At 39.8% G+C, this 15,812-nt stretch overlaps 1 protein-coding gene across 6 annotated transcripts in view; it reads right to left on the bottom strand.

The window, feature by feature from the left end:
• wdpcp (WD repeat containing planar cell polarity effector) overlaps positions 1–15,812 on the bottom strand; it is an 85,856-nt gene that overhangs the window by 42,245 nt on the left and 27,799 nt on the right. For 4 of the 6 annotated variants that reach the window (XM_085183558.1, XM_085183556.1, XM_085183555.1 and 1 more), the window contains exons 3-8: positions 15,740–15,784; positions 12,190–12,240; positions 9,201–9,271; positions 8,205–8,264; positions 7,003–7,117; positions 1,812–1,948 (exon numbers count right to left, since the gene is read on the bottom strand). In XM_085183558.1, the coding sequence (XP_085039684.1) occupies positions 1,812–1,948; positions 7,003–7,117; positions 8,205–8,264; positions 9,201–9,271; positions 12,190–12,240; positions 15,740–15,784 (479 nt within the window). Of the gene's footprint in view, positions 1–1,811; positions 1,949–7,002; positions 7,118–8,204; positions 8,265–9,200; positions 9,272–12,189; positions 12,241–14,179; positions 14,241–15,739; positions 15,785–15,812 lie in introns of those variants that run through there. The other 2 variants (XM_085183561.1, XM_085183559.1) reach the window with 2 other exon arrangements.

Genomic DNA, 15,812 nt, shown 5'->3' with positions numbered 1-15,812 from the left:
CCCCCTCAACGCCCCCTACTCTCCCTTCTCCAGCTTAGCCCACTGGACCAGGGCGGCGTGTACGCGCGTGCGTGTGTGTTGTAGGGGATGGGCAGCTGGGCATATGTGTACACATGTGTGTACTGGTCGCAGGTTGCATGCATGTATGTGCACATGCATTGACAGAGGTGCGTTGGATGTACAATATGGAGTGGTGGGGGTGATGCGCGGGGGGGGGGGTGTCTTATCAGGACTGTGCTTCTGGAGACAGACGCACAGCAGCAACGATTGCTTTTACACACACTGGCACACACACACCCACACACACAAAAAAAAAAAAAACACACAGCCCTTAACAAAAGGGCCTGGCAGTAATGTGATAATGCCAGGTTAGCGGTTAGCCAGCTAGCAAAGGAGGACAGAGTGTAGTTTTGTTTTGTGGGAAGAACCGGCCTGCACATAATCAAGCATATTACTAACAGCTAAAAAAAAAAAAAAACACCTTCAGATCAGAGGAAGCCCAATACATACCTGAATGGAGATTAACAGACAGGAACAGGGAAGTCACAGAGCCAGAGTCAAACTGGGAACATGTGAGCTATAAAGGCTACATTCTCATGATAATGTATATTGTATTGATGTAATACTAAACTGAACCAGTTGGAGAAATATTTATGACTTTTAATCCATTTCCCACCCTCATTTTCTTGAAGTGTGTCTCTGAAAACAATTTTTCCATTTGACTGGTCTCATATGTGCTGATTCATGTCATGTGTACAAATGGAATATTTTCCTCTTTTAAAGCATGAAAAGATCAGTTGGTGGTGGTGTGAATCATTTCATCGTTTACATCACAGACCACAGTTGGAGGCCTACATGGGACTTCAACTGCTTTACTCTAATTGCCTTATTAATTATCATTAGAAACTGTGTTAGGTTTAGGTAGTAAGAGGTTTTTTGTTAGGTTCAGGATATATGTTTATGTTTTATAAACTTCTTAGTTAGGTTTACAGAAACATCTTATTACATCTTATTAAAAAGCATTTTATTAGTTGCAGGGTGACACAGGTTACAGTCTGGATAAAATACATGCAAAAGACATGAAACATACTTCCCACTGAAATGCATTACATTCAAATTCATTCTAATTTCACAAAAATGAAATAATTTGTGTTCGCAATCATGAACAGATTTCTTTTTTGTAACCTCTTCACATTTTGCCACAAGGCCGAGCGTTCAACCTCATATTTAAGAAAATGTGATGAGAAAAATATTGGATTAATAGTTTATTATTTACAGCCATTTAAATAAGATTTCATTTTCACATCTTTGTCAAATCCATAGTGATGGTCTACACATTACAAAAATCATGCCACCGTCCATATAGATTGAGACCAGACTGGAGGAAACTATTCTTAGTGGACTTTCCAAGCCAGAGTTGGTAATTTTATCTAGCTGTCACAGGGAGAAGGTCAATAACAAATCAAGGACCCAGCAGGTTCTGACCGAGCTTCAACATGTTTTTTTTCTTTCCTAGCAGCATTTTCATAGTTTATTTTAATGGCATTTCCTCTCTGGTGTCCACTGAAAGGACATGTAACTGTTTTACTTAATCTCAACAAGAAAAAGTACCCTACCGAATGTGAAACTGATCCAAGAAAACACTCTGGAAGTGTTTCCCAAGCAGCTGGCTACATTGAGTGCACTTTTTCTTTTTGGCCTCTGTTTTATTTTTATTTTTTAAACACTTCTCCCTCTCTTTTTTCAATCGTCAACCTAAAGACACACATGCTTAAGCACACACATTTCTCCATCAATGCGTTCTACTGTACCTTGATTTCAGAGGGTGAGAGTTTGTCTGTTCGCCTGCCAGTCTCTGGGGAGTTCTGGGTCTTTTTGTTCAGGTAGACTGCTGCCACTTGGCTCTGCTCCAGGAAGGACAGCAGAATCAGCCTATCGCTCAGCACCGCTGGCAAAGACATCGTCACACGAAATGTCATCATTCAAAGCAGAACAAAAAAAACCACCACAACTGTATGCTATTGAGGAGAACCATATTATTAGAGCACAATTACAGCTTTTACTTGTAAACACATGAGAAAAATGTGGAATAATTTAGTAGCAAATCTGCATGTTATGATTCATCAAGTTTTTCTGATTGTAAATCTACAAAGTCTGCAATAGCTTCATTAATATTCATCATTAATCACTGACAGCTGGACACATTAAGTAATAAAGACTGGGCTTTTTATGTGGAAAATATCCAGGCCTATCCTGTTAGCTTCCACACTGTTAACTCTGCAACCTGCACAGCGTCCTGGAGATCCTTTCTAAACATTATGCTCTCCTTTACACCTTAATGCAGCTTATCACCCTTCATCGGTTTCCATTAGTTTTGAGCATCTGTCTCACATCCCGTCAATAATTCTTCCTTCCTACTCTTTCCTTTTCACCTAGTCTACTCGTTTCCTATCTCCACCTTCCTGCATCCCCTCCTCCTCTGTATCTCTTCCCCTCCTGTCAGCGCACTGGAAGCTCTAAGGCCTTTTTGTGGTAGAAGAACACACTTGATCCTGTTCAACTCTTCAGGAGCTGCATGGAAACGCTGATTAGCAATTAAGCCTCCCTCTCCTTCAAATTAATCTGTTTATGAAACCAATTAAATGGAAAGGGTGGGGGTGTTGTTACACATGCAGGATATCTGCTGCTTTGAGTTGAACGAGTAAGGCTGCACCCCGAGATTCAGAAATCTAACCAGCAATTAATCATGGTATGTGTGTATTTATAAATGTAGGGTATTGGTACGATTACACGTCAAATTATCCCGTTGTGTGAAAATTTCAAATTAATATGCAAATATTCACGTGCGAAGAGAAATGCAGAAAAACTAGCATTTTAAATCAGGTCAACTGAGTCAGGTTGTCCTCATGTTGAAGTTGGATTATAAAGCATTCGTAACTAAAACTGGTTCGAGGCTTAAACCATTAAAAAACAAAACAACAACAACAAAAAAAAACCCCAGCCATTAACGATGCCTTAGCTTTACAAAACAACATTTAATGCAGTAGTAAGCGTCTTTGTAATAGATTATAGACAAATCGAGTTAAATGCAGTTTAGTATTGATCTCGATGGGTGTCTATAAACGGGATTAAGATTAATCCCATTCATTTCCAAATGAAGGAAGGGATGTGAACCCAGGCTGTGGCCCAATCTGGGACCAGGTGGCTGATTTGGCATTAAGAACCAGACCTTCATGACCCACCCGTGAACACCCCAGACGCACACACATTTTATACACATTCAAATCTACAATTTTAGACAAATGCACGGATAGCTACAAATACATTCATACAGACAAGCCTGCAACCACAGTTTATGCATGCATTTCTACACTCAGTAACACATGTAGAAGTGCATTCACGCCCACAAGCATACGGCAAAGCTAACACATGGCCCCACCAAACATACTCAGACAAAATGCACACACACACACACACACACAAACACACAGTCCCCTAAATCCATTTAATGCCATCTCCTCAGCAGCATGTTGACATAAGAGGCCAATGGGCTTAACCAAAGCACATTTAAACAGTGGTAAATGAAACCGGCTATGAAAAAATCACTTAAGGATGCTTAATCGTGGAGCATACGCGCAGCTTGGCCCAGCCATCGGCCAAAGGAAGCTGCTAATACTTTGATGGTGTAAAATGTTTGTAATCTGTAGCTCTTTATGATGCAATCAGAGCTCATGGTAGGAACACTGTCGTAACCAGCGTTCAGGATGCAAAGTTTAACAAAGGAGTGCGAGTGACAGACCTGGATGCAGTTGCTTTAAGTACCAAACCTCACATTTAGCTGAAACCATGCAAATCAAAGGGATTTCCGTTTGCATACAAACACCAAAAAGCTTTTTTTCCTCTCCATTTAGAAAGTTGTCCAATCCCGTTCAGACAATGAAAATGAATTCTTTGGCATTACGCAGCGGCTTAGACTTTAATTTAAGATTCGACTACAGCTGCAATATTTAGCCAATTAATTGCTTGAGTAAAAGAAAATGAAGGAAAAGTATTTTCATAATTGTCAAGCAAAATGCCAAATATTGTTTCTCACAATATGAGGATTTCCTGTCTAACACATGACAGAAAATCATACACTTTGGGCTGTAAAAGGCTGGCTGCGGGAAGTTATGGTTTACTTTTCATGCATTAAACAAATCCCATATGGAAAAGAAATAGTAAACATATATGACTTACTCATGAAAGTGGCCACTTTCGTGAGTAAATCATATATAAAATCATATAAGGCTTACATGATTTACTCATGAAAGTGGCCACTTTCTCATTACTTTCATATATTTTTTTAGTAAGTATACAAAACATACAAGTTTCATTATATAATTTTTCAAGGGATCTTATATGTGTTTTCACTCTTGTATGCTTTTCATACAAGTTTCATACAAGACAGATAAAAACTTTATAAGATTTATATATATCTTTTCCATATGGGATAAAACGATGGAGAAAATAATATTCACATTAACTGATGTTGAAAAAATATCAATATGAGCAGCAATTTAAGTAAGTTTTCAACTTATCTGACATGGCAGTAATTTAGATATATAAAAAAAAATCTAACACACTTTGACCTCACATATGTCCTTACACAACAAGAAAAACCAAAACACACAGACACACGCATATAGGAATTAAAACTGTAATTGTAAACTGTTTTAGTGACTGTACATTGTAAGCATTAGATGGTGTGATCCACTAAGGCTCTCTACTCTAATTGTCTCAGGCTAATTTAACAAGTGGCAGATGTGAGAACCTCTAACCTACTGCACCACCCTGAAAACACGCACGCACACACACACTCACACACACACACAATCCCCGGAACCCACCCTCTCACAACCATTACTCTAATAATTAGTGCCTCTGAGGCTTTGAATGGAGCGCAGCGGGAGATGAGTTAGTGTGTGTGTACCTGTGTGTGTCTGTGTGTGGACATACAGAAAGTGTTTGTTTGTCTATAAGAGGGTAAAAAAAAATAAAAAATGAAAAATCTGTAATCGCAAATGTATGCATATGGGGACAAGTGTGTGTATGTCTGTATGCCAATTTATGTGTGTGTGCTTGTGTGTTCGTGTGTGTGTGTACTATGGGGGCTTTATCAAGTGTCTAGAGACCCCGGGCGGAAGTGGGGAGGGCGGTGTTATGAACAAATAATTGATACAGAAAGAAAGAAATAATTAGCAGATTTGGGCCGGTGTCCACAGCCCTTTATTCTCTCCTGCCAGGTCTGCAGAGCGAGGGAGCGCAGCGCGAGGGGGGCGGTACTCCCTGGAGGAACGCGCGATGGAGGGAAAAACACTGATGGATGCTCTTAAGGGAAGGCCCCTGGACACACACAGCACAAAAGGATTTGCCCGCAATTAGCTAGCAGAGTCGCCTTGCTCACCTGTGGCACCTGTTATGTGTGTCTGAGTTGGCGCGTGTGGCGCGAGAGAGTGTTTGCGTGACAGAGTGGTGAGGAAAGGGTAGCCGGTAGATGCATGTGGGGTGAGCAGGTGAAATAGTCTGTGCCGCCGCTGCAAGAGAAAGTGCAAGGTATAGACGTCATTGTGGTTTTTATAAAACTGAACATTTAAATGCTAATGCGTCCACATTTGTTTGTTTGTTTGTTTGTTGCCGTGGGCAGAGAGAGGTAGCCGGGCATGATGTTTGTGTCTGTAAATCTGCTTAAAGCTCAATGAACCTCTGGAATATTTAAATCACCTAAAAAACAGACTTTCTTTCAGTAAATTCAAAAATAAAAACAATACACCAGAAAGCCTTTTGTTTACAACTATAATGGGCATGCCGGTTGCAACAGCACTAATTAACATCAGCAGCACCAAAGTAACCAATACGACAGTCAAAAATGTCTTATGATGTTAATTGTACACTAAAGGCTCCCTGAATGTCTTGGACCAGCTGATCAGGGCTGTCAAACCCAGTAGCACTCAGGGCCACTAATTAAGGGCCACAAATATATAGCATTGAAACACTTTAATTTAATGTAAAATGCATGTTCCACATAGCCTAAAAACCTCCAGTCAATACAAACGCTGCTCATCTTTCATACCGTTTGGTCAAGCAAAGAAATTTCTTATTATACCTTTACAATAAAGCATATAACATACATCAAACTGTACTTGCTTTAAATGCCTGAAACATACAGCTACAATCACTGGACTTTAAAAAACAAATAAGTGTCAAACTCATTTTAGTTTAACAGCCACATGAGACCAGTAAGATTATTCGCTTCTAAGCTATAATAAAAAAGAAACTTCTCCAAATTGCTCCCCTTTAATTTAGTGTAATTTAGTGTTCAATATAGCATCCATTTATAAAACTAATGAGCCTGAGAGTCTTAAGAAAATGAAGTGTAATTTCAACAATACATCAGTAAGTCTGGGGCTTACAGTTCAAGAAAAAATGTGTAAAGTTACAGATTACTCTATTTTAAGTCATCCTAGTTTTACAACGGTGCCATTGTACAAAAAACACAAAGAAAAGGAATCATTAAGCTACTTAACTCATTTTCTACGGTGAAAAAAAGGAACTTTCAGTTATTTAATGGAATATTAGATGTAAAAAGATACCCTGTCATGTGACAGTTTATTTATTACTTACTTAAGTAAAACGGACAACTTCTGACTAAATAAAAAGTTCAGGCTCTCTTGATGTGGCCCATTTGACAGGAAAAATACAGTGAAAAGTCCAAATTTAGACCAAAATTGCATGTTTGCAATTTTCACATTTTAAAAATGCAGTCCTAAAGTCTGTCTATTGAAGTAGCCTGATTTTATAGGGGGGCTTAAGTATATGAGTATGTCTGCTTATAAAGCTAAAAGTCAATAAGTAAGGGCCAGGATCACTTTCTTCAAAGTCTAGGCTTTTTTTTAAAGTTAGGGTCCTGTGGTGATGTGCTAGGGGGTAAAGAATTCATTATGTCAATGTGCCTCTACAACTAACCATGCGTCACCGTGCTGGCTGGTAGTCGGCCCACTAATGTACGGTCTATACACACTTGTTCGAGCTGAGGTCCTTGTACAGTCAGGGTCACCAGCACTCCACTGCTGAGCATGACCTGCAGGATAGCACACACAAAAACAGAAACCTCAGAACGACTACAGCTAAAAGAGATTTAGTCTAGTCTCTCTATTACACCATTCAACAATGAGCAGCTCCTTTGTTGAGTTTAAAGCCCATTTAATGTCAGAGATAATGTACAAGTGTGCACCAAGTGTAACATCACAATTAAAATCCAACAGGTAACTTTGGGAAGAACTTTAGTGGAAACGTGAAGCATGCATTGCATAAAACAGCGAAAATTGAACTTCTAGTGATGCAGAAGACAGCACATATGAAGTTTATCATCTGAAATTAAACCAGGTAATTTTCCTAAATGTTGAGACTATGTCCCAGATTTTGACTTAGCTATAATCAAGACATAAAGAAGACAAGAAATGCGTGGCTCCAAAGGAGATCTGCAGCTCGACGTGCTCCTACTACCACCCAAGGATGATGATACTAAACCAAACAGCAGCTTCTGGCTTCCATTCATGCTCATAAGAAGCTGGGAAAAATGAACCTGAATAAAATACAGTTTATTTATCCTTGTTATGATTGCTGGCATAGTTTGAATTTGTTTACTCTTTAGATTAGCTTCAATATTAGAAATATGTCTAGAGTGAGTCTTTCTAGCTCATATCAAGAAAGAAAGAAAATAGTGAAGGAAATCATTTTCTTTTATAAACCGAGAGTCCTAAAGAGGGACTTGTAGGTTAGATACTAAAGAAATTTGTGTTAATCTTAGCAAAATAAAACTGATAATTTAATACAAGTTTAATTTCTAAAGAAATTAGCTTAACTCTCAGAATCACTACTCTGGGGTTAAAGAAATGATCCTGCTCAGGGATGACACAATAAACAAATTCACATATTACTAACATTTAAAAAACTAGAAACTTGCTTTTACCAGGATTAGCAACATGCAAATCAGCCTTAGGGATTTTTTAAAATGTTGTAATTATACTGATATTGTTTGAGATGAACTAGTAAGCGGTAGTATAATAAAGAGAAACTCTTGAAACTTCACCCACAAAGACACATCTGAGTGTATGTGTGTGTCTCTACTTCCACGCAGTAGGTCTTGGGTTTAGGAGGGTGTATACCTGGCAGCAGTGCTTGTTTCTCCATCTGGTGTGAATGCAGGTGTTGGTCTGCAACAGTTCCTGAATGAGCACGATGGACAAACGGAGAGAAAGACAAAGAGACAGAGGTGAACCAAGTAACGCAACAAAAGTGAGCTGAGACCAGACAGGTGCTTTAGACAGAGTGGGAAATTAAACAGCAAAAAATATGTCTGTGTAAGTTTCTGGAGTCACAATTCACTAACTTTCTAATGCATAAATTGTCTTGGTAGCACACAGTACCAGGCAACTGCCACCACAGGAGGTCACTGCAGCAGTTCCTGCTCATGAAGAGGTGGAAGAGGGTTGAGAAAGGGGTGCAGGTAACAACTGTGTGTGTGTGTGTGTGTGTGTGTGTGTGTGTGTGTGTGTGTGTGTGTGTAAGGTCAGTCATTCCTGCCACATTCCAAACCCAGCTGGGGTGATTGGATGGGAGGAGAGAGGGATGGAAAAGGAGGCGGAGGGTGGGGTGTGGAGGTGAGCTGGGGTGTTTCTAGTTTCAGACAATGGTTACGGGTGAGAGGAGGGAGGTGGATGGGTGGGGAAAGTGTGTGTGTGCATCTGTGTGTGTGACAGCCACAGACAGGTTCCAGGAAACAAAGCTAGGTCTGTACTGCTACAAGTACAGAGGGGAAGAAGGGAGGGGGGTAGGAGAGCGAGGGGAAGAAGGAGGAAGAGGAGGGATGAGGGGGCTGCAGGCAGCCCCCTGATCCCCTCAAATATCCCCCTCGATGACAGAACTCGGCCAAAAGAGAGGTGATGAGAGAGAAGAGGGAGAGAGGAGAACAAACGGGAACGACAGGGAGAGTGAAGGGAGAGGGAGAAAAGAGAGAATGCCCCTATTTGTTAATCAATCGGCCGTTTCGGAAAGGGAAAACTCCAAAAATCCCCAGAGGGAGGAAGAAGATGGGGGGCATCCAGGAGGGATGGTGGTGGTGAAGTTGGTGGTGGGGGCTACTGAAAAGAGGAGGCGGGTACCTCCAACTCCTTCAGCGAATCGCGTAGCTTTTCTGGTCGGCGGTTCCTGGGAGTCCACGAATAGCCTCGAGCTACAGAGGAAAAACACAAGAAAAGCCGGGAGATCATGTGACTTAACTTTTTAACACAGGCGCGGACATTTTTTTAAAAAGCCACTCATGGGAATTGAGAAGAATGTGGCACCCAAAACCCGGAAATGATAAAAGTTAATAGAGATCTGAGTGTGAGAAGAGACGACATGAGGAATGAAGGCCAGGTGGATTGAGGAGATGTAGGTAGATGAGGCAGGCGGTCCACATGCCAGTGATTGTGTTTGTGAATGCATGCAGACAGAGTTGCTGCACTACTCCAAGACAAACAATTAATGTCTTAGTTCAAAAACAGAAAGAAAAATCCAATAACTATTAAGATTTTTTTTAAACACGTGTATTAATGTTTGCACATTACAGGTTTTTAAAAAACACCAAACACATACATGGGAACACTGGGAATGATCACATAGCCAGTCGTTTAATCAGTAATGACTTATTAGTTTATCTGTTGCACCAATAACCAATCATTTGAACAGTCAGTTTAGTCTATTTCCTTCTAATTGGTCCCTTTTTTGTTTGTATACAATTTTCTCTAGGTGTGATCCATTTTCTAATTCCTTTACCACTTTTCAAACATCAGATTTCCAGGATTGTAGCATAATTGTCTTTGCTAAGAGTGCAGACAGCGAGATGAACCCTCCACGTGATTCAACCACAAATATGGTTTGAGGAGGCAATGGGGAACTCCTTACTGAAAGCTTTGGCAATAAAGCTGACCTTACCTCAGGAAGTTTGTAATCTACTGCACTGAAAGAACTAAAGACAGAGTTATTTGCTCTGCTAAGTAATCTAGTGGGAACACGTGGACACATTTGAGTAGTTCTACAGCATTTACCGTGGTGCAGATGTTTGATGGTTAGCACTCAGCCAGAAGGGTCCTGGTCTGAGTCAGTTGAGGCCTTTCTATGTGGAGATTTATATGTTATTATTGCCTGCAGCTTCATTGTACAGGCCAAAATAATGTAGGCTTAAGCTTAATTTATACTTCTATTCTAAATATGTAGAATATATATATATATATATATATATATATATATGGTGTCCCTGCATTGCTGTGCTATTTCACCACCAAAACACTAGTTGAAAGAGTTTCTCTTTTTGAGTTGATCCATTCTCTTCCAGTAAACTTAAGAAATTGGAGCAGAAGATGAAGTAGCCAATAGTGCATAGGTGGAAATGACAGTACTGAACAGAACAGTCAGAGTTTTTAAGAGCCCCTGAAAAAGATTAGCTTGATAGCCAATGATAAAACTGGTTAATTAGGTGTTTATTTGCATATTTTATACAAATAGGGCACTAATGACATCTTATCTTAAATGTAACACTGTATAATACCTAAAATATATATAATACATTAAAGAATGTAAATAGATAATAAACTTTGGTCATTTTTTCATTTTACTTTTAACAATGATATAATTGATTAGGTTATAATATATGCTTATTGTGATATATAAAGAAAGTAGCTTTTTGTAGAACTACATTATGCATTTTTTTAATGATTGCAAATAAAAAGTTTCTTAAATGATTAGTAACTTCCAGAGTGTCAAAGCATGTACTAGAAGCAGAAGTATTTCAACTTTTTCCTAAACCTAAACAAGTAAATGGAAAAAGGACTGTTCAGTGTTTTTAATCTATACCTTTAATTAAGGCTTTCTGACCATTACTCACACACTCACACTCTGACGGATGCACTGGGGTCAATTTGTGATTCGCTTCCAACATATGGAGTCTGCGATGAAATCACCAACCTAGTAGATGAGCAGTTCTATCTCATGAGTCATATGTGCCCCCAACACTAAAACTGCTACTACTGAATTGGATAAGTGGAAGAAAATGAATGAATAGATGTATCTTGTGATTTGCGCCACTGCGTTCACCTCACCTGCATATTTTCCAATTTTTTAAGCATTATATACATCATTTTAATCTTTATCATATTATCGAAATAATACTAACACATGCACCACACAGTACTTAATAAAGTTCAAGTTTAATTGACTGTTATTGACAGTCACCCTGATTGGAGCTATTAACAAAAATGTGAGACATTTAAAAGCCATATCTCCTTATCTATGAATTAATGGTACAACCAACGGAGTACCAGCAGGTATGTGAGTTGTTTACACTTTACTTTATAAAGCAAAAATATTCTACTGAAAGCAAAATGTCCCTTCAATGCACACACACCGATACTTGAGGAGAAGCAAGGACTTCTGGTGCTCTTATACAAGTTATCTCCTAAATGCAAGCTCACATTTAGCAGAACATATCTCAACCAGTACCACACCAAGGCCCCCCTTATTTTAATTTCCCAGCCCTCCATTTCTCCCCCCTCCATCTCTAGTGGTTAAACAGAGGGAAAGAAGCATATAGAATGAAAAAAAAAAACAGTTAATTGAATTTGTACTTCTGCCCACACGTATACATGAAGTTCAGTGGGGGAAAAAAGGAAATGAAGGAGTGGTGTTTCCAATGTGGTGCAATCACTTGCCTATCTGTGTATTTTACAGCCTCTCTTTTCATCTTTAAAAACGAATCATTAAGGAGTGGGGCTTCTCTATTAAGAATAAGTGGGAAGAAGAGGTAAACAGAGGCATGCAAATGAGAATGTGGAGGGTGAGTGCAGGAGGGGGCAGGAGAGCGAGGGGAGGGAGAAGAGGGCAGGGGGATGAGTGTTCGTCTCCTGATAAGGGTGTTTGTATTCCACCACTGGGTGAAAAGCAGTGCGAGTGTGAGGGAAGAGAGGGTGGGAGAGAGCGAAAAGAGGAAAACAGGACAGCTGACTGAGTATTGCAGTGATTTCTGAAGGATGGTCATCCAATGGCGAGATGACCAGAGCTCAAAGAAACACACAATTGTGACAATCACTCTTTGGAAACTGCTGGAAAACTTACCTTCACAGAACTGGAGTTTGTCATTGTAGTAGTGATGATCCAGGGAAATGGCTGGGAACAATAAAGAAGCCATATTAAGGGACTTATTAGAATTATTGGAATATATAGAAAATACAAAAAAGGAAAATATTTGGGATTATTTAAATATCTAGTTTTATTATATGATGTAGACAGAAAAAGAAAACTAAGCTTGAGCTCAAACATCCCCTTAGCTCCAAGGGGTCATGTTGGCAAAGTACAACCCACAACCATGCCTTACGGCCTGGCTGCCCTGAGCAAGACAGTGGCCAGTCTGGTGGCCCGCCTCTCTGGCAGGCAGGAACACCTCCAGGATTAGTAGTATTAATCAGATAAGGGGGTGAAGGGCCAGACAGGCCCAGACATGGGCACCTGCTCTGGGGCTGTGGAGCGTGGAGAGGGGGGGGCTGGCTGCTGGGGACCCCCAGAGCTGCTCCAGTGAGCTTGGGCCTCCCTCTAGTGGGGACAGGTGGAAGCAACAAAGGTAAACACAAACAACTAGACACAAAATCTGATTTTAATGATGCTCGAGGCTAGAGTGACCAACCAATCATTGAAGTCTTACTGATATACAAAGATTATTTTTTTTACAATGTGTTAAAAAAACCCCAAAACAAAACATGTGAATTTTGCTTAAATGACCAAAAAACTAAAAAAACAAAAACCCCCAAAAAACTTTACACACATGCAAAGTAAAAAATGTTGCTTTTCTCAGCTTTGTACCTATAAGTGATGAGGTCCTGCATAAACACATGGCACAAAAGGTGATATTGCATACTGTTACTGAAAATCTGAGGACTTTTTTGGTCACCACCAATCAAAATTAATCTAAACATACCCACATAATTCTAATAAAGCAATTTCTGCATACCAAAAAATGCTTTAAGTTGTTTTCAACTTGAATGTTGCTTATCTGGTCTAATATGAACATTCAGTGTTGAAGAGAAACATCAAAAATCCAAACCCATGTTTATAGAGGCTTTGTAATACTACAGGCCTGTAGGGATCTTTACATTTTAAAACATGCCACCTCATTATGGAGATCATTGTTATGCAGTTTTTTAAAGTTTTGCATACAAAGTTTCTCTTATTTATATAAGCTGAATGCCACAGAGAAAAGAAAACATTCAAATTCTATTGTAATCCAATGTAATCTATTGTATATGAAATCGAATCATGACCCAAGCTATCGTTACACCGCAGTGTGAAAATGTTGTGATACTTTTGGATTGTGATTCTCCCCTCCCTCCTCCTCCCACGGCTTCCCCACTCCTCCCTCCACTCTGATATCAAGCCACACTTTAGTAATCCTCCAAATGAAAGGATTTGGAGCAAGAGCATCGTCTCTCCACTGAAGATTGGAATGAAAGAGAAGGCAGCTTCTCAGATGAGAGAGAAGGGAGAAAACCTCCTGATGAGAGAGAAAGGAAGACGGAGAGGAGAGACGAGACAGGGAGACTTACTGTACACAAAATAAGAACAAAACAGAAAACTGTGACAAAGCAAAGGAAATCCACGACAAAGGCGCTGAAACATATAGTGTGAGACTGCGACAGATTACAGGAATGTTACAGAACTGATGAAACAAAGATACTTAGGTCTATATCTACACTACACAGGAAGAAAAGATTAGTTAAACCCGTTCCATTTAAAATATGTACCAAACCAAACCACTGTGTGTAAGGTGAAAGAGGATGGTCCCAGATTTTAGATTTTGGTTCACCCTAACAAATCAAACTTAAAACTTAAAAAGCCACATGAATGCTAAGGCTAATATCAATTAACCTTTGTTAGATGCATAAAAACCCAAGTGTCTAAATTATTGTGGTTATAAAGTAATATTCATTATATAATTAGTAATATTCATTTCAAGTTCGATGAGATCTTTGCATTACTTCCAAGCAGTCAAACATAAAAATGTGAGCAGTCGTTTAAAAAAAAAAGTACAGTAGTTTTGCCAAAAACATCTCACCAATTGCAGCAGATGAAAATATTAAAATGTCTTCAGATAAGACAAGTCCTGATATTTTCCACTGAAAGTGAAGCAAAACCTACAGAATTAACATCATGTCAATTCTTTTATATAAGCTGACAAATCTCAGGATAAGCTAGACTCTTGGGCTAAAACAACAAAACAAAAAAGAAAAAACTTATCAGCCAAAACATTAAAAATAATCTACGTAGTATCGTGTGGGTCCTCCTCGTGGCACCAAAACAGCTTTGACTTGTTAGGGGATGGACCAGGATCTGTGGGGGTGTCTTGTGGTGTCTGGCACTGGGACACTGGCAGCGGATCTGTTGGGTCTTGTGGAGCTTCTATAGATCAGGGTTGTTCTGGCGTATCTTGTGGATGCCCAACTGGATAGAAATCTGGGGAGTTTGGAAGGCAAGTCTACCTGTCTGTCAGATTGCTCCTGATCATTTTCTTTTATAATAAACGGGGGCCAGCTGGGAATGCTTCATGTCCCACGACGAGGTGCTAAAAAAAGGATTTCCCAGCAGCATAGTGAATTTTCACTTTGGCAGTGGTTTTATTGTTGTGCCTGCGTGATGTTAAAAGTTCAGCCATATAAGTGTGTCACTGTACCCTACATATTGAAACATGTGTAACTGCAGTACTTTATAGTGCTACGTGGCCAGCTCATTTATCACAAACTGTAGCTTCACATGTTTGATGAGGTAGAGGTTTACACCGCATGCCCCTCCTGACACAACCCCTAAAGGGATTTAGGTCTCTGACAGGAATTGAACCAGCAATCTTTTGTTGGCTTCACTTAGACGTGGAACAGTGTCAGTGGTGCCTTTTGAAATAACAGCATTTGTTGTTTGGTTAAATGTTTTAAAAGACTCACCAAGAAGATTCTGTATAATTCTAGTATTTTATTTGTATTAAATGCATTTTACTTGGCACTATTCAGCTATCTATTAACTGTTCCCCAGTAGCTTATGGATGCAGTTTGCTAAACAAGCTTGTTAGTGATAATATAGTAGCCCATCCTCTCAAAAGAGAGTTTCCACTCATGTGGGAAAAAAGGGGGAGAAACCTGAAGGATAAGGGAGAACGTCCCCAGGCAGCAAAGACGGTGGGAGAGCGATTTGAGCACTTCCTGATGGTAAGGGAAGCCTCCTGGCCTGAGGCAATATGAAGCTGGACTGCATGGGGCCTCTTGCTATGTGATCCAGGAGAAAGTCAACAGCTTAGTTTTCCTATCGCTATGTGACAGGACCCCGGGTCAACAGGAACACAGGCAGTGTAAGAGATAGAACCAAGGAGGCCTAATATAATTTTCGTGTGTGAGCAGTATGTGCATGTGTATATAAGGTTTTAGGGTGTAAATCCTACATACTAATAGCCTCTATGTGGACAAGTCAATGTGTGTAGGACACCGAAATACGCAGGGCCAATAATCTGTGTGTCAGGAGGCAGCAAAAAGCCCTTCTTTATATATAAGGCAATCGCATACGTCCCAAAAACAAGGCAAATGCAACTTATCTTAAACACAAACAGACATCCAATATAAACACTATTTACCTGGCTCTCCTTTATCGTAGTACTGATAGGTGCCAATATCTGTATCTGTGGGGCAAGACAGGGAGAAAGAGAG

The sequence above is a fragment of the Neolamprologus multifasciatus genome, chromosome 13 (assembly GCF_963576455.1).
Source record: "Neolamprologus multifasciatus chromosome 13, fNeoMul1.2, whole genome shotgun sequence".
Lineage (NCBI taxonomy): Eukaryota > Metazoa > Chordata > Actinopteri > Cichliformes > Cichlidae > Neolamprologus > Neolamprologus multifasciatus.
This window is presented reverse-complemented; position numbering and strand designations above follow the sequence as displayed.